The sequence below is a fragment of the Vanessa atalanta genome, chromosome 22, assembly GCF_905147765.1.
Source record: "Vanessa atalanta chromosome 22, ilVanAtal1.2, whole genome shotgun sequence".
Lineage (NCBI taxonomy): Eukaryota > Metazoa > Arthropoda > Insecta > Lepidoptera > Nymphalidae > Vanessa > Vanessa atalanta.
Genome location: NC_061892.1, coordinates 8,369,948 through 8,395,092, shown reverse-complemented (window position 1 = coordinate 8,395,092; position 25,145 = coordinate 8,369,948). Strand labels below are relative to the sequence as shown.

The 25,145-nt window shown below is 32.4% G+C and overlaps 1 protein-coding gene across 1 annotated transcript; it reads left to right on the top strand.

Annotated features, from left to right (window-relative positions):
• The first annotated feature begins 20,629 nt into the window (after positions 1-20,629).
• On the top strand, positions 20,630-23,725 carry LOC125072609. The gene is made up of 5 exons (XM_047683240.1): positions 20,630-20,680; positions 21,064-21,183; positions 21,550-21,700; positions 22,640-22,749; positions 23,420-23,725. Exons 1-5 carry the CDS (start codon positions 20,630-20,632, stop codon positions 23,723-23,725), a joined length of 738 nt encoding a protein of 245 aa, XP_047539196.1.
• Positions 23,726-25,145: the final 1,420 nt, after the last annotated feature.

Genomic DNA, 25,145 nt, shown 5'->3' with positions numbered 1-25,145 from the left:
CAGGTCCGGTTTTTATGACGTTTCATTGTAAAATATATATATATATATGAGCAATGATTGAGTTTAAAATGTCTTTGGCCTGACATCTGAACTAAAATGAACCGTACGTCAGAAGTCATTGCTTTTTTTGCAATTGCATCAAGTCTTTTTTTATCGTGTCTCCAAAGACCTGTCCGTATCGTTGTTGTATCTTGTTACTAATTTATGTTATTTTAATTTGCCTGCATGTTTTTTATTGCCAGACAACATCATAATCGAAATATGATAATTTTATCAAACATCATTTTATAGGAATTAGTAAAAACTATTTAAATTATTGATATCGTTTTGAAAGAAAATGTTTTTACTAATATCCATTATATGCATTAGAACCTAACTACAGTTAGCCTGTGAGCTTCTTGCAACATAAATATAATTCAATCCAATACAGCGTAATTTTTTGATTCAATAAAACATAAACAATGTCAAATGATATATACATTAATAGTCTTTTTTACCTTTCTAGAACAAATCGATCAATTCGGCTTCAATGAATCGCCGTGATGTATTGGTAAACGTTTTCTTTATACGTTTATATGAGAACTTAAGTTGTGAGATATATTTTAAATTATATTTTATGTGTAGTCGGTACGGTGTTACAAAATTGACGGACTTCAGTTGGTTTTTTTATTATTTATTTTCTTGTTATTTATTTTCATAACTATTAGAAATATGTTAATATCAATAATATTTCCGATATTAAATACATCGTATTTGTAAGAGCCTACTTGAATAAAGTACATTTTGATTTTAATTTTTTTGATTAGGTAGAATTTTTTTGCGTAACACACTTATAGATAAAATAATAACCAATAGAATTCATATTTTACTATATCTGATTAAAAATAAAAACCTTAATTCTTATTTAAAAACTTTTTCATTTCAACATTTAACAAAGGACTCAAAACATAAAACCGACTTTTACTGCCCAAAATAACACAAAACCGTTGAAATGCATTTTCGTGTTTGTTTTTTACTGACCGTACCCTGAAAGTAGAAAAGTGCATACGAACTCTCTCAATAAGCGTATTGGAGCAAAATCATAATACGGCTGTGGTTAGTTGCATGTGGTCTAAAGTAAAAGAGAAAATAGAATATCATTAGGAATTATTTTTCAACTTTTAGTTTAGTAAAGCGTTTTTCTTTACTTTTTACTGTTTTTAAATATTATAACATTGCCATCGGCCGGGTCATCTAGGTCTCTATTCTTGGTCCAGTTTTCTTTCTTATTTATATAAATGACATGCCTTATCTTGTATACTAAGCACAAGACAGTACTGTTGGCTGATGGCAAATAATCGTCATTCGCTTGTCCTTGTTCCACATTTTTAGGTCGTCGAAGTGCAAGCGGCATGGTAAGCATTTGGCCGTATTTTCCAGCCGGCAGCCTGCCTTACGTTAAACTTCCATTGGATTGATTTTGTTAGTGGATTAGTTTCTCGGCACCACATAGTTAGTAGAGCTTACATTTTTTTCTGATATAGGTAGCCGGCAAGCAAATGGGTCACCTGAAGATAAGTGGTCACCATCGCCCATAGACGATGGCACTGTAAGAAATATTAACCATTCCTTACATCGCCAATGTGCCACCAACCTTGGGAACTAAGATTTTATGTTCCTTGTGCCTGTAATTACAATGGCTCACACACCCTTCAAACCAGAACACAATAACACTGGGTACTGCTGTTAGGCGGTAGAATATCTGATGAGTGGGTGGTATCTACCCAAAAGGGCTAGCACAAAGCCCTACCCCCAACATGTACGGATAGTGGCAATTGCATATATACATCTTAGTCTTACAATACCTACGTGTTTAGATGATATGCCTCTATTGAAATCCACCAAAGATTTGATTGAATTAGTATGAAAATAATTGTATGATATTTGAATTTTCATTTATTGATTTATTAAAGTATTTTGTCATAAAATCTCGCTTAGTATAGAGATAAATGTCTAGACATGTCCATGAAAATTATGAACGGAGAAATCGTAAGCGTAAGCGTAATCATATAATGTTGTCTTAGATTTTCGCGATTATTACACATTGAAATAAAACTTTGCAGTGTTCGTGTCATCGTATCAGTCTGCCCGTGACCATGAACACTGCAAAGTACTCGAAACGTCGGGATGTTAAAATAATTAATATACGCGATTAAATCCGTTAAAAACTAGTTTTATTTCAATGCGTAATCATATAATTTATGTTTAAAATAAATTATTATTATATATTATGTATTTGTATTCCATTAGCAAATTTAAGCTTGTTTTGGATATGGCATCTTATTGTATGATTTTTAATCTTAATAGTACTTTGTAATCTTATGCTTGACAAATGATAAATTTAACGTAACTGTTGGCACTAGTTTTTAATTCATTGTAAAAAAAATTCGTATTGTTGACTAAACATGTATGTCATGTTTAGTGCAAATAAAATTATTATTACCGTAGAATGAAACTTTTTATTGCGTTTTGATTTGAAAGATAAATGAACCAACAAGACTCTTGACAACATAGACTTAAATAATCTGTCCATATACTGTTATCCAGCGTTCTCAGCGATGTGTCGTCATCGATTAAGAGAAAAACAGTTAGCTTTAATACTTTTCTGCAACGAATATAGGAAATATAGGCCTACTTAAATTTGTAAATGTTTTATCAAGATTTATAATGCAACTCCGAAATTGTTATGAAATATTCGATACCATTCGTACGTCACCGATTGTACGTTGATTGTATTTCATCCTTCCTGATCTTCAAGGAAATAACCAACAACACATGTTAAACAGTTCATGTCATCGAATGGACACGCCAACCAAAAAAGCCCATAATGTTATATACATATAAGATTTTATCTTTTAAACATTAAACTTATTTATCATTAAAATTTTAATAACGTTACATTAAACTTCTTTAGAATTAACATTACGTAATTCAAAGATTTTTACACGAAGTGCAAAATCCGCACTTTGCTCATAATCCACACCCTGGACTACGACCATAACGAGATATCAATAAATGCATGCGACATCCACTCGATAGATACGAAGCTAAAATTTGCACTTTGAACCTTATTCTGTACGACATTATGCGGGATAATTTTCGAAATATAATATTCATTCTTCAGTGTAAAACAAATTATATCAAAACTTACAATAAAATTATTTCGTTTTGAATCGCTACAATTTAAAACATAATCGAATAGATGTCTAGATATAAAAGAATAATCAATCAAGTAATTTGTTTTTTCATTTTGGACGATTTATTAGCAACTAATTTCCGCAAGCGGCTTGTGTTGTTTGAGGGATTTTAGGTTTTTTTTATGATATCGGTAGGCGGACGAGCAAATAGGTCACCTGATTGTAAGTGGTCACTACCGCCCATAGACAATGGCGCTGTAAGAAACATTAACCATTCCTTACATCACCAATGCCCTACCAACCTTAGGAACTAAGATGTTTTGTCCCTTGTGTCTGTTATTACACTGGCTCACTCATCCTTCAAACCAGAACACAACAAAACTGAGTAGGTTGGCCGTAGAATATCAGATAAGTGCGTGGTACCTACCCAGACGGTCTTGAACAAAGCCCTACCACCAAGTATTTTCTGTGTGCAAAATTTCATGATACTTGGTAGAGGGCTTTGTTACTCTTTCTTGTCTTTGTGAGACTTTTTTTAAACAAAGACCTATCGATTCAGATCACTTTATTATGTTAAACAGTAGTCATTAGTTTAGTGTGAAATGATGTGTAAGTTAATACTCACCAGCTATTCTAAGTGAAGTCTACCGAAAGTTGAGAAGAGAGTTTGTTTATTTGTTAGTCTGGCACGCTTTTGCGTCCTAACAACTGATTTATCTTTTATATGTAGGCGGACGAGCGCATGGGCCACCTGCTGATCAGTGGTCACCACCGCCCATAGACAATGGACCGCCCATAAACGCTGTAAGAAATATGAACATCACCAATGCGCCACCAACCTTGGGAACTAAGTTGTCATGTCCCTTGTGACTGTAGTTACACTTGCTTACTCACCCTTCAAACCGGAACATAACAATACTGAGTACTGCTGTTTGGCGGACGAATATCTGATGATGGATGGTACCTAAACAGACGGGCTTATACAAACTTACCATCAATCGATTAAATGTATTATATTATTTAAGGTTAGAACGTTTAATGATTTAAAAACAACTCAAAATTATTTTTTCATATTTAAAAGCATTTATTCTTACTTCAACTGTTAATATAAGTACAACAAATTTTGCCTTCAGCCCTTTAGCTTGACATTTTGCACACAATTTTGCTAGTAGTGACAAAGAGTTACTTAATTTTATTCGTTTTAGTTAATGGATTAAACAAAGGCTCGTTTTCGAAAAGCTTATTTTTAATTTAAAGTAAAAGCAACATTTCACCGGTTTTTCTTGGCAGTGGCGCCGTAATTGATTTTGTTTTAAGCGAAACAGGATATCCTTCGCGGCTATTTGGCCGTTCTCATCAATAGTGATGGTCTTAGATTACGTTAGCCTTATCGATATAATATATCGATGATTGAATAATGCGATTTCTTTTACATTACATTTAATTTAATTGAAACTGTATTTAGTAACTAGGTCGGTTTTTAATTTTTACATTCAAAAAATTAATGCATGTGTAAGTCCAGATATATTTACAGTCGTGTATTGTAAAGTATTATAGTACATATTCTCTTAATGTTTTCATTTGATTTTCTCGGCGCTCTTAAATTCAATTAATATTCATAAAAACATAAGTCATTGTTTAAGAAAACGTGAATGTACTTTTCTACGCACATGAGAAGTTGTACTTCTTCGGCGTTATTAAAAAAAATATATTGTATGCATATAAGTAATTTAAATTTATGTATATTTATTAATAATTATTGTCAACAATATAATAAATGTAATTTCTCCTTTTTTTACCAATACCATAATAACAATAATAACAATCACGGTTTAAATTCCTAACTAAATAAACATTATCAAATAAAATAAGGTGTGAATTTGTCTATTTCGAATGACTTGACACTTGACTTTTAAGTGAACTTCAAGGTGGAGTCAAAAAAAAACCAAAAAAATAAATAAGTGGTGACAACTTATACTATTTTTTCGATAAATATATATAATGATAAACTAAATCGGACATCACTATTTAAAAATACAAGAGCGACTTACAGGTAGCAAGACGGATAGCGTCGACTACTCCATTTTCATAATTTTATCTTTTTACTTTCATTCCATCAGTTTTATAGGATGCTTTATAATCGCTGGCAAAGTAAATTATAATAGCACAAAGCTAGTAGCAGGGTTAGTAGAGTAAAACGAACCGGACATTAAACATATTTAAATTACAAAGAAAATTATGTTATGTTATGTATTTTACATCTGGGTGTCACGTCACGACAATAGTTTAAATTTTAAGCAGGTAAATACTTGGTGATAGAGCTTTGTGAGCGCCCGTCTGGGTAGGCACTACTCACTCATCAGATATTCTACTGCCAAACAACACTACTTATTGTTGTATTCCGGTTTAAATGGGTGAGTGAGCCAGTGTGACTACAGGGACAGGGGACATAACATCAACATAGTGCCCAAGGTGGCGCATTGGCGATGTAAGGAATGGTTAATATTTCTCCGAGCGCCATTGTCAATGGGCGGTGGTGACAACCACCATCAGGTGGCCTAAATGCTCGTCCGCCAACCTATACCAAAAAATAGGTTGTGAATCTACCACGCATGTCTATTATATGATACACTATTAATATTATAGAGTAAATCCTTCTCCAAAACGTTCTACATCTTCTAATACAATGTTTAAGTATATTGCTTGAGTTTTTACAGTTAGTATAGACATGAAAGTCTTTCGATGAAAATTTATCTCCCTAGACCAAAATACGTCAAATTCAATTCGTTTTGAAATGACCAGCTTATAACGAGATGTATACAAGTTGTCGATTGAAGAATTGAATTTTGCCTGAGGCACGTACGTTGTTTTCAATTCTATATGGACTTACCGCTCGGTATGAACTTATGTCGCGAATTTTAAAGACGGCTCCACACGGTATAACTTCGGTTTTATCGAATATAAATAAGTCTTTAATAATATAAGAGAAAAAATATCTTATATTATCGAATAAAAATATATTTTTTTAATAATATAAAAAATAATTCTCCTAATAAATATTATTGTCGTTATTAAATATGTATAAAATCTAAGAAATTTAGAAAAAGGCTTAAATTTTTTCCTATATTGTTAGCTATTGTATATCCTTATGTGAATGGTATTCCACAATGTCAGCTAAAATATAAATACTTGTACTCAATACATATAACTGTTGAACTGAGTGACGTGGCCGAGAAAGTGACGTCACCGGACAGACGACGTGGCATGAGAAAATATATTATAACTTTTTTAACTAAGGAGTACTTGTGAATAGTTTTTCAATATTTTGGTGAATGGTAGATTATAATATATATAGGTCTAAGGTTTCAAGTACCTATAGTTCGCTTGCCCTTGCCCCTTGTATACGAAGAGCTATCAAGCTTTATATACAGTAGACGATTGTTTGGCAACAACTCTAACAATAAACTCAAAAATAACTGAGAATTCAGTTGAAAAAAAAAACTGAAATGATTTTTTTTTTACAGCAAAATTGTTAGAAACAAATAATAAATATCTTGTTTTTTTGCGGGTCGCTAAATATAAAAATGCACACAAATTTTATCCGTAATAGATCTAACAATCTTTTTTAAATTAAAGTTATAAATATCAAGCCCAAAAAACTAACACTCCAATAATTTTAAGAATACATTTTCGCTTCGATCAGATATTATCTTCTCGTGTATACCCTACGGTTATAACAATATTCCAGTATTTGTAACATTGGATTTGTTTAGGAAATACTAGAAATATCCACAATTCCACAGTCAATCGAAGTAACGTTAGATCGTACAATATAACTTTTGTCCCAGCCACAATATCTGTACGTTGAAATATTCCAATTCGAAATCGAGTTCATAAAATCGTTCGCCCAAAAAGGCTTTAAAAATCGTCAATTTAAAAAGAACACAGGAAGTATTTTGTTGTGATATGTTAGCATTGGAATAATAATAACATTTGCATACTATAATTTTAAAAAATTAAACATATTTTTCGAATCAAAAGTTCAAGTTTTTTTCATATTAAATGGCTTCTCTTGTCTCTTTGCATATTGAATCTACCATCAGTTCCCAATGAAATATAAAATACTTCAGACCTGAAAGAACCGACGAAAAATCTCATCGTAGTTCTAGTCATATAATTATAGCTGTTCTATTTTTTATCAACAAGTTTTGTTTAATTAATTAGTTTCAATTAATTATCTATACGAATATTACAAATTCGAAAGTAAGTGTGTAAGTGTATAACTGTCTTTTACGCTTTTACGGCTAAAATTTGGTGTGAACGAAGCTTGAACCCTAAAGAAGGACATTTGATTTCTTGATACCTAAAAACTAACACGTGGACGGAAACTAGTTTATTATATAAAACGACCCCGAACCAATTAGATATCTTACTTTTAAGTTTAGTTATATAGCCCTTAGCTTCTTAAACCATACTTTAGTTTCTTTTACAAATTTTTTTTAACTTTAACATTGAATGATTTCAAACGTCTTCTGGGATACTGTTTTAAAAGCGTTGGAAGATATTGTGCGCCAAAAGAATGGCCTCTATAGTTGGGAGGTTCGAATTTTACGCTTGTTCTTTGTATTAATAGTGTGAAAATCAGCATGTTTTTTTTCTCATTTTTATTATACAATTGTGTTTAAATATAATACAAACCACTTTGTTCTTCCATATCAACGACGATAAAATCCATTTAATAATTTCGATTTTTGTCGATAAAATGATAAGTTGTGTTTGTCCGGGGAATTTAATATAGAAACACCAAACGGTTCTTAACGTCGTTAGCGTGAACTGTCGATGGAGCTTTCAGCCACTAATGACAGAGACAGGGATGGCGCTGATTGATTGTTCAACAATTAATGTAGGCCAGAACTAACTTGTATATACATACTTCTTAAAACAAATCGATTAGAATTTTTCAGATTATTTTCCTGCAAAAAATATAGATATTATTCTTTTTTTTGTATTTCAAAACTCAAATATTATTAAAAATAACTTTTTGTTTTATTTTCCGACACAGGGAGCCCAATCCACTGTAATTGACCTGTAAAAACCATTGATATGATTAATAATAGATATACAAATATTGCTTGTGCTTTGAAGACGGCATCTTTAAAACTGGAATGGTCAATTGGGTAGAAACACAAAATTGTTTGCAAATTTATTGCTGCAAAATGAAAATTTACTCTCAAATAGTTTGACCAAAAAATTAAAAACCTGCTAGCTTTAAATTATATAATAACATGCTATCAGTGTGCTGCCTCTTGAAATCAAAGTATCGAATTAACAGAAAAAAACTACTTACACCGTATACATCAATAAAGCGCATCGGAACTGTTGATAAAACAAAGTAAATCAATGTCATGAATCCTTTAATAACGTCTGAGACAATGCAAAAAATTGATAAAGCATTATGAGCCATAACTATTGCTCAATTCAAATTTTTGGAAGACACCAACTAACTGCCAAACCTCGTACAACTACTTTGCTTGGTGGTAAAGATTTGTACAAGTGAATAGGTTGTGGTGAATAGGAATACCCAATAATCATATTCTACCGCCAAACAGCAATGCGTAACTACAGGCACAAGGAATATATCATCTTAATTCTCAATTTATTTGGCACATATAAATTTTTACATGTATTCTTATGTCAATATCTATATATTCAATAGTATACATGGTAAAATATATTTTGTACAACCCTTTCGAGTCTCGCCTACATTTACCCAGTGATAGTTTGGAAAACACTCAGATAGGCTGCTCGCTTCCCGCCTTGTTAGAAAACTCTTTCACTCAACTAAAATCCCTTTAACATAGTCCATGAAAACGCATAATTGAATGTGGTTGCATTTAAAAGAAAACTTTTTTTCACGTAAAGGATACGATAACATCATTTGATTTTATGATTTACATATTTTAAAATTATATTTATTTAATTTGAACCAAATAAATGACAGCAAGCTATTATAATATCCAAGAATTACTGATCTTTATTAATTGGTAGCATTTGGTACAGACTTGTCTAGATGGAATGCAATACCTGGCAGCGAGAGGTGCTGGATGGAGATGGTCTCTTTATGCGTGTCATGTAGCAGAAGAAGGCCGCGGAACGGGAGCCCAAGAAGAGTGCCTCCGCTGACCAAATCCGGTGAAGAATACAGGAGAGGAGGCATTCTCACATTCTCCTCCGCCTCTAAAAATAGCCGGAACTAACGGGGTTCACTGTAACCCCTCTAGGTTGTTCCAGTTTGAACAGAATATGGAGCATAGTAATCGCACAAAAGTTAAGCCATCGTAAATAGATATTATTCACGATGGCTTAACTACTTTAAAAAATACAGATTTATAATGGGGTTAGTATCCACAATTATTGTTCTTGATCAGTCCTACGTTGGAACCCGAGCCTAAATCTAAATATATTTATCCAAAAAGTCTATTTCATATAAAACCAATAAATCATAAAAAACAAATCCTCAAAATATATTGTAGTAACAGATGATTAAATAAAATTTAAAGTTATACAGTGAAATACTTTCATCGGAATATTAAAATGTATTGAAAAAGGAACTTTTAGTACACCGCTATCTGTGATAACTTATTTCTTTACAAACCAAGCGCACTTGATGACTGAAGTCGTTATCTTTTATCTGGAACGTGCCGCGACGAAGCCATAGGATCAGATAAGTACCACCACTTAACCGATAAACTAGTTAAAGATTAAAGAAAAACGTATCGGAATAGCGAGATTAAACTACCCGCTTATACGAAATGAGTTTTCAAAGAGTGCAGAAGATATGCGTATAATCGCATTCCATGCGTCTGATTTGTCAACAGCGTTGTATTGTGATGCTGAAATGCTGATTAATTCTATCTTGCGTTGTGCCTGTAGCACGAAGACGGATCAACGCGTACATACTGCAAATGCTTAGACTTCCAATAGAGTTTGAATCTTTATAAACGATTTCTTGATCTGGACGTGTCAGTTTAGATTGGTCGCACGTTGGTGTATGATAAATAAATGAATGAACACCAGTTTAACACGTAGTAGGTACGTAGTAATAATATTCTTCTGACTTAAGCGATTGTACGAAAATAGATCTTCTTTATTTTGTTATCGGTGTAGTTAATGATAAATAATATGCTCTTAAATTAATATTATTCTTGTTTAAAAATATGTATGTCGTAAGAAGGCGGCTTCTCGGACTCCGTGGGAAAGTATTCTAATCGGGTTCCGAAATGATAGGCATCCTCATGTAATAAACTTTTATTATCGACACGGAGAGTAAGTTATTTCAAAGACTAGCCAAAATCAACCAGAGACGGTCGCGCTGCGCTAGCTCTTAACTTTGATTGCTGCCTGTCTAACGACTCATCTAAGCCTGACTCATTGTGACGTCAGACTTGCGTACGGCTGTTGACGGCGTCAGGGTAGCCACAGCCTGATTTTAAATGGCGCCACACCACTCCACTGACATATATTTCGTCTCAGTAATCTCGATTGATCCAATCAGCCAAGAAATATGAGCGATGTCATTTTTATTATATAAGACTAGGAATCCTAGCAGACAGTCTGCTCGTGTGTGTTTAACAATTATTGTTATGGCGATCGGTTGAACAGCATAGAGGTAGATGTGTTATAACGGCATCAAGCAGCTAGTCATGTAATGTATGTGCAAACTTTCATTGTAGATCAGCGTCGAAGCCTATTAATAAAACAGATATATATCCATGTTTATTAATAATTGTTCTTTGTTATTATTTCCAAACAAAATGTATTATGTTATTATACGAAGTGGAGTATTGAAAGTAAATCATAAACGGAAATTATTTTGTTACTTATTTACTGAAATGTTTTATACTAAATGGCGCCCGCGGCTTCGCTCGCGTTTTAGGATTTATTTGTGAGGTATTAGGTCTGAAATGTACGGTGTCTATTCTTAGGTTTCAAGCTTGCTTCATACTAAAATTCATAAAATTCGGTCCTGTGGCTTGGCCGTAAAAGCATAACAGACAGACTTATAATTTCGCATTTATAATATTCATATAGATTATGTTCGAAAATAACATTCCACTGATTATAATCAACAGACAGTTTATTTACAAATATAGAAAGAAGCAAACCGCAGTTTTATATACAAGGAACGTTTGAAACACAAAACATGTGTATCTAATTACAAAAAACAATTGAAATTGTCTTAAAGAAAATTCCAGTCACTTCGTAGTTACGCTATTTCGACTTAATTTAAATACTCTTACTGTAACAATATTATAAACATTTAAATCAACAATGAAAAATAATTAAAGCAACAAAAATATGAATCCACTATTCTGATAGTATTTTTAATAATCGACTTCAAATAACATATCAGAGAATGGAATTCGTGAAAGTCATTACGATGCTGCACGGCTTATTTTTCGGAAATGGAGGTATAATATTAATATTTTATTTATCTCTTTTGTTTTGTTTACAATTTTATATCATTTCATTTTATAGAAGGGTATTATTTTTATATTTATTTCATGTGAAACTTTATGTAAGTTTAATTATTTTGCATTGTATGTTAACGCGCAATGCGCCATCTTGAGAAATGTCATGTTCCTTGTTCGCGGGTTCAGTAGCCCTTCAATTCAAATAAACACAAGACTAAGTATTGGTACTGGTAAGTACTGTTTGGTTAGTAAGTAACCAGACAGGATTGCACAAAGCCATTTAAATCGTGGATATTCGTGAAATGTATTCATTTGAGTTACATTGTTATTTTTTTCGATTACCGAATAAAGTTAGGTATAAATTTATACTGAATTTGGTATTATTCGTTTTTTCTGAGCTATCTATAAAAAGTTTCTTTATTAACATTGAAATATTAAGTAGCGAAATTGAGTAGGAATCTTTGGCTTATTTTAGCTGAATACCTTTTTTAGTATTTTTCAATACAATAAAATATGATTATTATTGCACATGCAAATTAGAAAAGAAAAAAAAATGTCCCGCTGAGTTTCTTTCGCCGGTTCTTCTCAGGTCCGAGGTGTTAAATTCCGATCCGGTGGTAGATTTTTGACTATCAATACGCAAGTGTAATCACTTCTATATTGAATAAAGATTTTTGAGTTGAAGAAAAAAAAAATGTTACGTATTCGATACGATCATATCGTGATGCAGTCCTTCTAAAGCCTAATGTCAGTGTGGGACGTGACGTTATATCACCTATCTCCGCAAATACAAATAGATGTGTTTGAAACGCCCGCGGAAAGTTGAATACATCTTAAAAATTGAAAAAAATTATATTTATAAAAAAATTGTTTTGTTGTATGTCAGTTTTGTATTAAAATTAATAACAAAATATATTTTTATAGCTGTCAGATTCAGTAACGAAACGCTATACAACAATTGTGGTATCGACAAATCGCCTATAAAAGTGGTGTACGAGGGGATGGCCAAAATCGAAACTTATCCTTGGCTTGGAGTTCTCTATTATCCATCAAGTAAATACACTTCTAATGTAATTTTACAGTTATAAGTACGTATACTACAAATTCAACTATACAGACTCGACAGATTACATCACTACATATTATAAAATAAAGACCTTATAAGAATTTTATACAGTTTTCACTAAAGGACTGATTGACGCATGAAGAAGGTTTAATTGTAAAATTCATAATTTTTTGTGTAAATTGGTTGAATTATATGACTGTTGCTGTCACAAAAAAATGTGTCGACACATAGAATTGTATATTATACCGTAAACTTTATATTCAGACGGCCTTTAATGAAGCCGGGCCTGGTAGCTAATTAAATATCAAAGAATATTCTATGAAATTTCACAAATAAAGTAAAAAGTTAAGTAATAATCGCTTAATATTATTATTTTATTAAGAAAAATCTTTAAAATTCTTCCACTAAAACCAAGTATATTTTCCATGTATCCATAGCAATGTCTTCTTTCACAAACATATAACCATCACAAAATAGACATAATTTTACTCTCTTAATCGCCAATCATTTACGATATCATTTAATTAAAAAATATTTAATTATGAAAGAATTTCCTTGGGCTCTGCCCTGCTCTGGTCTATCGTAATGATAAACAAATATTTCACCAACCATTAACAAACCACTGAATACATTATAAATTTCTATATTGTAATAAAACTAAACAAGACACATCCTATATAAACATATCACTTTTCCCAGAAGGTTCATCAAAATGTCGGCCGTATATAACGTATATAATATTATATACTGGGTATGTTCTTTCTAATAAATGATTCCGAAAATTTGTGCTCAATGTAAAAACTACGAACTCAACGATGTTTAGTAGAGAACCCTTCCTTTTGGGTCAGTAAAGAAACACAACGCTAGATCACAAACGGAGGGTTTTAATCAGTTTCGTTTAAATAACTATCTAATATCACATAAAAATGAAAATACTATACGGGACTCTATGAAATACTCGAGTTTTTTGACCTTTCAGTAACTGTCATTACTTGTTCAGTTATTTTTTCTATAGTTATATTTTTCTTGTCAATTTATGACTACTAGTTGTGGCCCGCATCGCTCGCGTTTTATAAGTTGCTCATCAAGTTCGGCAATAAAAAGTAGCAATAATATTATCTATATATTAAAACGTAACAGACAGAGTTATTTATATTTATAATATTAGTATGGATTGCTATAAGTCACGATCGGGACGTTTTTGTTGTAAAGCTTGTTGACATTCCAAAAATAAATGAATATATTTATATTATAACTCTAATTAATAGTTACGATATACGCATTATTTACTAACCTGTATTTTTTTGTAGATGATACGTTGTACACGACGTCAGTTGTGCTCGTGACCAAACAGATTGTCATTGCATCCGCGATGGACATCGACAAATTACCTAAACGAGATTTCAGGTGGCAGCTATCCCTTGATAGATAATACGATGTGTCTAATTTAATGGCGAAAGGATAACCATAGGCTATTGCAGACGAAGGAATACTAAAAATAAACAAAACTTAGATTTACGTACTTCATGTGATTTGCAAACAGTTCTACTATATTATGCACATGCAGTTCTTAGTTATAATTTTATTCATAACACCCCCCCCCCTCCCCACCACCTTAAAATAATAGGCGTTTTCATGAAATAATCTTACTAAAAATAATCTAATTTGTAGTTTTTTGCTGTCTTTACCCACGTCGTCCTGTAAGCACGAACCACACTCATACTAATGCACGCCGGTAATAATTCAACGTAGAGGGGGATCTTAGTGCGTGAATAAATTCATAATATATAATACTATATTCCATTGCACTACTTTTATATACTTTAATTTTACGCCCAAAGTTCTTGCATTCAAAACGTATCTTAAATGATTCCAAATTTCGACCAATGATATCGCGTTAATTCATTGTCAAAATTGTTTGTCTGTAATCGTCTTGTTGTTGATTTGCCTATACGAGGAATAAATTAATCGTATACATTTTGATTGGTAAATTTCAATTTAAGAATTGTAATATTTGCTTTAGTATTAGATTTAAGTGTGTGTTGTCGTAAATTTATTTGTTTGTTATAAGCATGTCTATTGTATAGTTGGAAATATTAATAATTGATCGACCTTAGTGTAAAACCAGTCGTCAATATGATCTAATTGACAAATAATTTGCCTAAAAAAAAATATTTATATTAATAGAATACTATGCCACAAAAATTCTTACTCCATCAGCGTTTCATGAAGAATATAAAATCATTTCAAATAAAATCAGTATAAAAGTGTTATTTATTATTGTTACATAGTAGTAGCTTATGTACTATTTATGTAAAAGAATTTAGAAATACCTTAAACTTAGAGCCGGTAACTAATATCTGTAGAAGCGTAGGCGCGGTTTAACGCCCGGGGCACACTATAAAAATACACTCGAGTAATTTCGCGAATGTACGGTACTGCCCATTGATTTATACACACCGTTGATGCGTGTAGGTGCTCCCACATTCTCGCACACTGTTGTGCATTACAGTTTGCACGTCTGTCCGCTTTGATATTCTTAAGGATCTTAAGTACAGATTATATTTTAATATACTCGTATCAAATGTTCTTAATTAATTGTAATAAAAACGGAAATGCTTTTGAAAATAGTGATTCAAACTATGACTTATACAAAGTATGTTTTGATTTACACATCTGCACATTAAAAATAATTTATGAATTCTTAAATTGTAGTTCTCGATGTAGCGAAACAAAGTTATGTTCACAGAACTAGCAGTCAAAGAGCAGGTTTGAGTGCGCCGCGGGCTGTTCGCAAGCTTGCTTGTTAGTTTATCAACTCTAATTGAAAATGTATTTTAATATGAACGAGGAACAGTCTGGAAGTTACAGTTTCTCACTAATGAGTGTGTCGACTTATGTTATATGTATTGAGCATGCAACTTTCGTTGCGTTATCGTTTTACTGTGCTGGACATCATTGAGGTGAGGAGAGCAAAATTTCAAGGTCCAGTTTTAGTTCAACGTGCTAGAATTACACATTAACAGCCTGTAAATTTCCCGCTGGGCTAAGGCCTCCTCTCCCTAAGGCCTCCTCTCTTGAGTAGAAGGTTTGGAGCATATTCCACCACGCTGCTCCAATGCGGGTTGGTGGATACACATGTGGCAGAATTTCATTGAAATTAGTAGACACATGCAGGTTTCCTCATGATGTTTTCCTTCACCGAGATGAATTATAAACACAAATTAAGCATATGGAAATTCAGTGCTGCTTGCCTGGGTTTGAACCCGAAATCATCGGTTAAGATGCACATGTTCTAACCACAGGGCCATCTCGGCTCTTATCGTCATTTGTTAGGGATGAAAAGTAGCATGTCCTTCGTATGAGTTCAAGGCTGTTTTATATCAAATTTCTTCCAATTCATTTCAGTAGTTCGGCTTTGAAAGCTACAAACAGACAGACATAATTACTTTCGCATTTATAATATGAGTATAAATATTGTGTTCTTTTATTTGTTATAACCCCCAAAAATTAAATCAAGAACCTGATTTATATTTATATATTTATATTGTATTTATTTTACAAAAGAGAGCAGTCCCGTCTATTTATAATCATGGAGCTAGAGACTCTCTTCGCGATGTCTTTAACAAAGTATTCCTAATACTCACTGTTGCGTCACAGTATATTCACAGTAACATTGATGATTTTGATAGAATCAGTGATAATCATTGTATGAACACGAGAAGTAAGCAAAAACTTATAACGCCAAGTTTCCGACTCCGCAAAGTCAACAGATCCTTCTTGGGGCAAGGTATCCATTCCTATAATAAAATTCATTCCATTTTTAACTTTGCCGTTTCATAAATTCAAATGATTTGTAAAAAATACATTGGTAAGGAAGGCATATTATTTAATACAAGATCATATTGATGATAAAAAAGCGCGGAGCTAATACTTGTTAACTTTCAGGCAGGATATATTACAAACATATATAATTGTATTTAACTAACATTAATTTTTATTTTTAAATGTTGAAAAAGAGTAACTAATGAGTTTCATACCGGATCTCGGTAGAATCTGCATTGCGAACCGGTGCTAGCTTCACATAATATAGTTTGTTAAATGTCGACTCAAAAGAGCTTGTAAAAGCCTACTTGAATAAACTATTCTTTGATTCTTTCTAAGAAAATAACTATACAATTGACATTCTATGCCCCTAGTATTCTCACAAATATACTTACATATATAAAAAAAGTCGTCAAAATCAAGTCACGTGCCATGTGACTCAAACACCAGTGTATTACGCTTCTTCTACGCTTATTTCTCATAAGTGTTTCAAAAAAATATTTATATAAAACATAAAGAACAATGTTTACATATGTAGTTTAATCTAACGCATGCCTAGCAATGTTTTCATTTTCAAATATCAGTATGTTAGATCCTGATACTAGCTCGTTCCCACAAACAAACAAACTCTACAGCTTAATCATTTTTAGTATAGGTAGTTCCTGTCCAGGCGGGCTTACAAAAAGACCTACCACCAAGTTAAAAAAACCCGTGATTTTTTCACCTGTTTAATCCTCTGGACTATCACCTTCCATTCAGTCAAGCTATATTTCCCAATATATTTTGTTTGTTTTTATTAATCTCAGGTTTTAGTAGTAACGAACGAAAAAAATCGACATAAGAGCTAAAAGGAACTTCGAAATGTGCTTGCATATTACCATCGCCAAACTATTGTTACGTTCCGGTTACTAATTGTTATGCTCCGGTTTGAAGGAAGAATTAGCCAGTGTATCTACAGTCACAAAAGTTTCCAAACGTCAATGTTTATGGGCGGTGGTGATCACTTACTATCAGGTGGCAAATTTACAATATAAAAAAATAATTGAATTTTATCTTTCAGGTCTCGTTCAAGGATAATACTCGGACGTAATTGCTCTAATCCCGGCATAAGAGTGAAAGACTACAGCTATCATCCGGATTTCAAGCAGACTACATACAGCACACCAGCTCTGATACAACTCGAAACGAATTACTTAATGACGTGTAAAATATATTAAATATCCATATTTGTAAATGTAAACGGAAGTGTGTATTTTCAATTATACCTTTCGAACATTGCATTTGATCGCAGTCAAAGTTGATGTAGAGAATACTTGTTAAACAATAATATGAAAATAAGCTAATATCTGCCACGCTTGAAACGTTGCAAACAAATTATAATGTTAACTGAAAACGGCATAAGATATTTAACGAGTCCCCCAGCCTCACACGCGAGCGGGAAACTTAAGTTTACAATTTGTGAGTACGGTCAAAATAAAAGTCTACTGCCAGTAATCACAACCCTTCTACTGATAGCTTCAACGATCACTTCATTCAGATTTCATAATGTTGTAATCGATTTATTTTTCGTTCATTTTATTAATTACACAGAAATTGACACAACTAAACAAATAGAATGATCAAAAATGACAAACAGATTAATCAGTGCACAGATAAAACAATGTTGGATATTGCCTTTCGGTATAGATATAAATGGTGAATCAAATCAGAGTGAATGTGTCTGTTAGTTAACCTAGTATCAAAATAAAAAAAAAAAAATTGCCAGTAGTCTCAAAATCAGCCGTTCTATAATACAATAAACTATTTGTTTCAATTTCGTGAACATTTTAAAATGCGTCATTTATTACATGAATTCGTTACCAAATGTCGCTGTAAAGTGACAACGTGTGACGATAACGTAGTTATTTATGGCGTGATGTGTTTTAATTTGCAGATTTGCACCCGATATGTGCGCCGCCGAGAGTGCTGGTGAAACCGCTGTTCTACGTTATGACGATCGATGGTAATGTTCAATGTAATATGTTCGACAAACTCGATAAACTGCTTTAAAAGTTACAAAACTATTAATTATTTTATTTATTTTCGTAGCTTTTTATTAATAGCTCATCTCGTATCATCTCTCACTTATTCTGTAAGAACTCATGACGTGTTGAGAAACAACTGTCTCTACTCTCTCCTCAAACGTTGGTGATGACACGGGTGGAAACTATATGTATAAGATTATCCTATCATAACTTTATCGTAATCTGCGCAAATTTGATATAGAGAAAGACTATAGACCCTAGAATGATATGGAATTCAAAACTAAGGTTGGTTCGTACCAAAAAAAAGTAGCGACACAGAGCCGCGGGTACGAACCAGTCGTCATTGTATTACATACAATAACATAAATACCAATGTCGATATTGTCAGACCACAAACAGATTGATCTCGAGATAGGCATCTGTCAGCAAGAAACAAAAAAAAATGAACAAAAGTTATTATTAAGAAATTATGTTTAATTACTCTAAATTCTGCGAATTGGCACAAACTAATAACGCTATCCAAAATAATGGTGACTACGTCAAATTTGAACAAAAAGTATTCCAAACAGTACAACAATCTAATTAATATGTGCTATGTGATGATATTAACTTAAAATATTAATTATGGACTTAAAACCCGTTCGATACAATTAGCTACCCTATATTTCTAAGCAAATTAAAAGATGTAGGCATTTCTGATAACGCGTAAGAACTTATAGAATTCTGTTTAACTGATCGCGTTCAAGTAGTCAAAATTGGCGAGTACCAAAGCAGCCGAAAACGAATAACGTGCGGAGTTCCGCAAGGCTCAATTCTTGTATCCATGCTATTTTTAATTTATATAAATAATATAAGTAAACTTATATTTAAGGAGAATTTACCCTTTATACCGACTGGTATGGTGGTATCACCCTTTTTGACTATGACAATAACATTGTAAATATAATTAATACAGTTCAAAGTGTAAGATCAGTTTGTATACACAATGTATGGTAATAGTGGTGTTTGTGTTTTTGTAAATGAAAATGTAAACCTGTTATGTAATATTTTCAGCCAAAAATAAAAATAAAGTAACGAACCAGAACCACCAAAAATTAACAACACAATTAGCAAATCAGATCGCAAAAAATATTTAGTTTTAACTTTAGACAATAAGCTTACTTGGAACCTTAAAAAACGGAGCCCTACGCGGGGTAGAACGATGTCTACCCCTGCAAGTTCGTTATTTAATCTACAACTTGCTAGCCAAACCACACATAGATTATCTAGTACGGATTTGGGGCTTAGCGGCTGAAACTAATCCTAAAAAACGACAAACAGCACAAAATAAACTAGTCAAAGTATTATATCACTATAAAACTTTGTTGTTAATTTTATTTGTGTGAACTAGAAAGTGCAAAATAATTCATGACATAAATTAATCTTATTTTTAATTTAGGTGATTATGTATATATTCTCTCATTCTTTATGGAACAAATGTTAAACCAGAATGTAACGGATCTATAAAATAAACCTTTTGTTCACGGAAGCAAAAGTCTATGCAGAAAGAGATAAATAGAAAATAATGTTTATTATTGTCTGGTACTAAAAGGGTATATATCAATAATCCTTAGTGTTGGCAATCATAATAGAAAAGAATCGAATCAAAACAAAATTCTTTATTCAACATAGAAGCATTACACTCAGTTATTGATTTTCAAATTAAAAACTACCACTGGTACGGAAAACATAATACCTTGAACTGGAGGGAAACAGCGGAAGAAAGTCAGCGGGTTTCTTTTGTCAATGTCAAAAAATTAACAGACGTTGATTGTTATATATAACATATGCCCTTTTTACGTAATATCGAAGATATTAGTAATGTTAGACTTATACTGTTTTAGGACAAAGAATATGACCCTTGTTGCACCGGATTATTTATTTTTGTATATCATCAACTTTATCTGCCAATAAAAAATAAGAATGATTAAAAAAGTCTTTTATCTGGTTACCGTAATATATGTATTTGGTAAGCAAAGAAATTTATTTTCAGACTGCAAGCGTTCCGCTATAAAAATACACAAAATGGCTTACGTAGATCCTGAACGATGCAAAACCTTCTACAGGAAATCGGAGGTGGAAACGTTTTTATCAAAGCTGCTTTAATTTTTCTCAACTCGTCGGTGTTGTTCAATTTTTTTATTAAACATTTTATTTTAAAAATATGCTTTTAAACTTCATTGTATTTGTATACATTTATATTTATATCTATGTTAAAGCTAGTTTACATTTATGAAACAATTTTGATATAAGCAAGCGTTATTCACGGTGTCTTATGCTTCAAATCTGCGTACATAAAAAAAAAAATATTTTTTTGCATCGTGATTATCAAAAAGAACTGTGTATACAAAATAAGAAGTGTAGACAAAATAATTTATTTATAGACAATATTTAATAGTATGAGTTCCCAAAAGGCGTATATTCGTTGCATATTAACAAAAAAAAAATTCTTATTTCAGTTGGATGTGGAAAAAATGTGGCCTATACATACGGTATGTGCGAAAGCATTGACAGGAACCGAATGTATCTGGCGTAGCGGAGCTGTGCTGGCTCTGAGACAGAATAATAAATGGAGCTTGGTATGCTTACAATTTATTTGGAACGAACAATGCTTGTGTCTTCGTTTGCATACGTTTCGTTAAATTTTTTACCGTATATTTCTTAATATTAATATCATTTAGTCAAATTAAAAAAGGTTTAAAAGTAGCGACCATACTTATAGATTTTCAGTGTCGGGTGTTTAATTGAACACCGCTTTGATTTAACAGTCGAAAAACTAAGGCATACTTTATTGTTTAAATACAACACACACACTACACACGGTATTGTATACTCAAAACGTGTAATTTTTTTTAACTAACTTCCTGATGTGTTGGTGTGTTGAAATAAAAAAAAACAGGATTGGAAGTTAATGCAATAAAAATAACGTGAACTTTATTTTTCAGGTAGGTCTTGGAATTTATGGTCCAGGTTGTCGAGCGCCATCTAGGTTTCTGGAATATTCGCAGTACAGACCATGGGTACGAAATAGTATTGCGGGAATTGGGAAGCCAACAATATCAAGGATATCTAAGAATCATATTGTTCTACGTAGAAGTAAGTCGTGGATATATTAAATATTTGAGAAGCACAACATTAACCACTACAAGTATATCATGTTAATTTCTTAATATTTATAAATATGACAGAATGAAAGAATAATTTAAAATATTTGCATTTATTAGATATCATCGACATTTCAAATCGGGATTATGTAGTAGAGCATAGTTCCAGTTGATTTTGAATCTCTGCATTTTACTTAGTGTGCGTTTGCCCACATAGATACTCTGAGCGTAACAAAAGCACACACATAAGCAGCTTTCTTGCACATTTGCACTTCAGCGATTGCAAAAGTGGGGTGCGTCATCGTGAACTCAACTTTCTATAGATATAATATATGTCAACTGTCAAGTCGATCAATTGAACTGTAAAAATGTTGAAGCACCGTCTAGTGGATAGTTACAATAAAATGGATAGCATAAAAACCTTCTCCGTGAAAATATACATTTTATATAGCAACTTAAATAGTGTTTGGTCATACGATATCAAACAAATATAACAACACCTATTTTTATATATAAGATAGTTGTCCGTCCTGACTTCGTACGAGTAAAATTCATTCAAAATTGATTACCTCTTCCACTTCTCTTAGCCAGCAATTTCCTATAACTATAATATATTTTTATTGTATAGGTAGGAGGACGAGCGGGGCTGTAAAAAAATTAAGCATTTCTTACACCGCCAATGCGCCACAAAACTTGGGAGCTAAGATAATACGTCCCCGGTGCCTGATAGTTACACTGGTTCACTTCCTATACAAACAATAACTACTAAGTATTACTAAGTAGTTGTTTAGCGCAAGACGCTGATTAGTGGGTGGTTTCATCCTAGACGGGCGTGCAAAAACCCTACCATCAAATTTTAAGTCATTGTCATCAGTGGTATTTCTCTTAAATATATTTTATGCAATTGGAACTAATTAAATTGCACTTTTAGGTCTTTCAAATGTCCAAAGATATGGACCCTGTGATATCGAGGAAGTAAAGGCTGAGCTATTTACTGATCGCACTATTATTGAACGAGGACCAAGTAAAATGAGCCATCGGGTTAGATACAACGTAAGCATAAACGATAACAATTACATTTATCAAATATAACTTTTATTGATTTTATAACCTTTTGCAATGAAACAAAGAAATATGCTACATATATCAAAGGAACATTAAGGGAAGTGCAAATAGTTTAAACATACTCTTTGTAAGACATCACAGTCTTGAACTATTTGTCTACAAAAACACTAAAAAAAAGAAAGACAACTTAAACCAAAAAACTCGATCTCGCCCACTGCACCCATTTCCAAGAGTTAATAGAGAACAGTGCAGGAAATATTATAATAATTATATGTGTGCGCAAACACAGGTACACTCTCTTTTCCCTCTCTTTCTTAATTCTAAAAACAGGACTAAAGTGTTTATACGCTTTCTAAGGCATTTTTACATTCAGAGAATCTTTCAGACCTGATGAGTATTTCACAGTAGCAGCTGAGAAATTCTCGTCAGAAAAACCCAATAACTTTTTAATGGCCCGACCCGGAGCTTAAACCCAATCACTTCACCCCACTCCGGGATCTGCGGCCTTATTGGTAGTCACAAGACTAACGAGACAGTAAATTCGTAAAGTCAGTCATGTTTTATATATAAATACTTTATGTACACACTTAATTAGAAAAATAAATCTCGTCCTTAACAAATTAATTTTGCTCAATTATTTTTCCAGTTCACAATCTTCTCCCACTATGAATATTCATGTATCGTCTTTCGGGTGTTCAATTACAAAAGACAAAAGTGGTTTAAAGAAAAGCCAAGCATTCGTATCAAGCGTTGGTGCCAATCTCCAAAGCCAATTTGCTATACGTTTCGATTCCTCCAAATAGATTTTGCAGTGGAAATATTCTTCAAGGATTCAGTGATTTATCAAGTTATGGCGTATGGGAGGGAAGTTAAACTCATTGACATGAAAAAAGTTATGGTTCGAGTGAATGAAAAAAAAACATTTCCCGCTGTGCTTATGGGGACAGATTAACTTTTGTATATTTTATTTACGTTCGATAATTAAAAAAATAATGTATTGATAGTGTAATAGACAATTTTTTGTATTACCTTTTGCTTTGATTGAACCTCCTAACTTAATAACATGTAACATGAAATCCAAACAGCTGAATACTTGCAATGATTTTTAATTATAATGTTAAAATTATACCGACTACGTCAAAACCAAAAGTTGGAGGATTTCTACAAGCTTAACCTTTTTGCAGCCTGTATTACTCAATAGAGGCTGCAAAAAGTCTTACAAACTTAAATTAATTAATCAAAATTATAATTGTTAGGTATGGCTACTCACCCATACCTAACAATTATAATTTAAAGGCAAATGACGTCATAATATAGAGTCCTTATGTATATGTTACTGTAATTGTACCGTAAATTATTTTATTTTTAATATTTTTTAGATATATAAGTTTAAAATTAGAATGCGGAAAGTTTTCGATCGTCCAACCAATATAAATTTAAGACCGCCCCGTAAAAAATATTTGGCGTATTTTTTCCAACATTTTATCTAAATTGGTCTAAAAAAACTCTTTAAACTTGATAAAATAAAACGTAGACTTCGACTTCTTCGTTAAAGGTATTCTTTAGTAAGGAGGGGCGTTTACTCATTTTATCGATAAATAAATTATCGAATACTTATTTTAAGGGACTAATGTTTTTAATTGTGTTACTAATTAATCTATAATAATCTTATAAAGCGGAATAATTAGTTCGTTTCAGCGCGCTCATCTCAGGGTCTTCCAGAGTATTTTTGAAGTGATAACTTCTTATGGGAGAGTAAACCGCTTCGTTACGTAACGCGTTACGGCGCCAGTCTGTCTGGATTCCTTTTTTCTTACGCATACCACAGCGGCAGGCAGGCTCCTTCTCTCTCACTCTAACCCACAGCGTTAGCCGTATTTCGGACAGACATTTTTGTAAGTGATCACTTCTGTTGAGTGTCCCGAGAGTGTGATAACGAATTAGCCGTTAAGAAAATAAGACCACATAAGCTACGACCTACAAGAGCCTAGGAGAAAACTAGTGATCAATATATAAAGAACCTTAATAAAGAATATTGTAAATTCCTGTGCATCATATAAGTGTATACATTTTGAAGAGAAACGTTACTGACACAAAAGCTTTCATTTATTTATTTATTTTGTTTGTTTTATTGTCTTTAATGATGTTATATAATTGCTTTTTTTTTTAAACCAAGTAATACAAGTATTGGGTGGTACTGAGTGGCTTTTAGTCAGCCCCTTTACATAAACGGTTATATCAAATACATATAAAGTACCCACTCATCACATATTCAATCGCTAATCAGCAAGACTTAGTTATATTAGACAAGGTATATAATATTTTAGTTTGTTACCTTTTCAATTAGTACGGAATGCATCACTCATTGACGA

Bases quoted from the DNA above. Each gene is read 5' to 3' on its own strand.
- LOC125072609 (XM_047683240.1), top strand. From the start codon at position 20,630: ATGGCTTACGTAGATCCTGAACGATGCAAAACCTTCTACAGGAAATCG. The intron at 20,681-21,063 runs GTGGAAACGTTT...TTCTTATTTCAG, and splicing joins CCTTCTACAGGAAATCGGAG to TTGGATGTGGAAAAAATGTG. The intron at 21,184-21,549 runs GTATGCTTACAA...TTTATTTTTCAG, and splicing joins AGAATAATAAATGGAGCTTG to GTAGGTCTTGGAATTTATGG.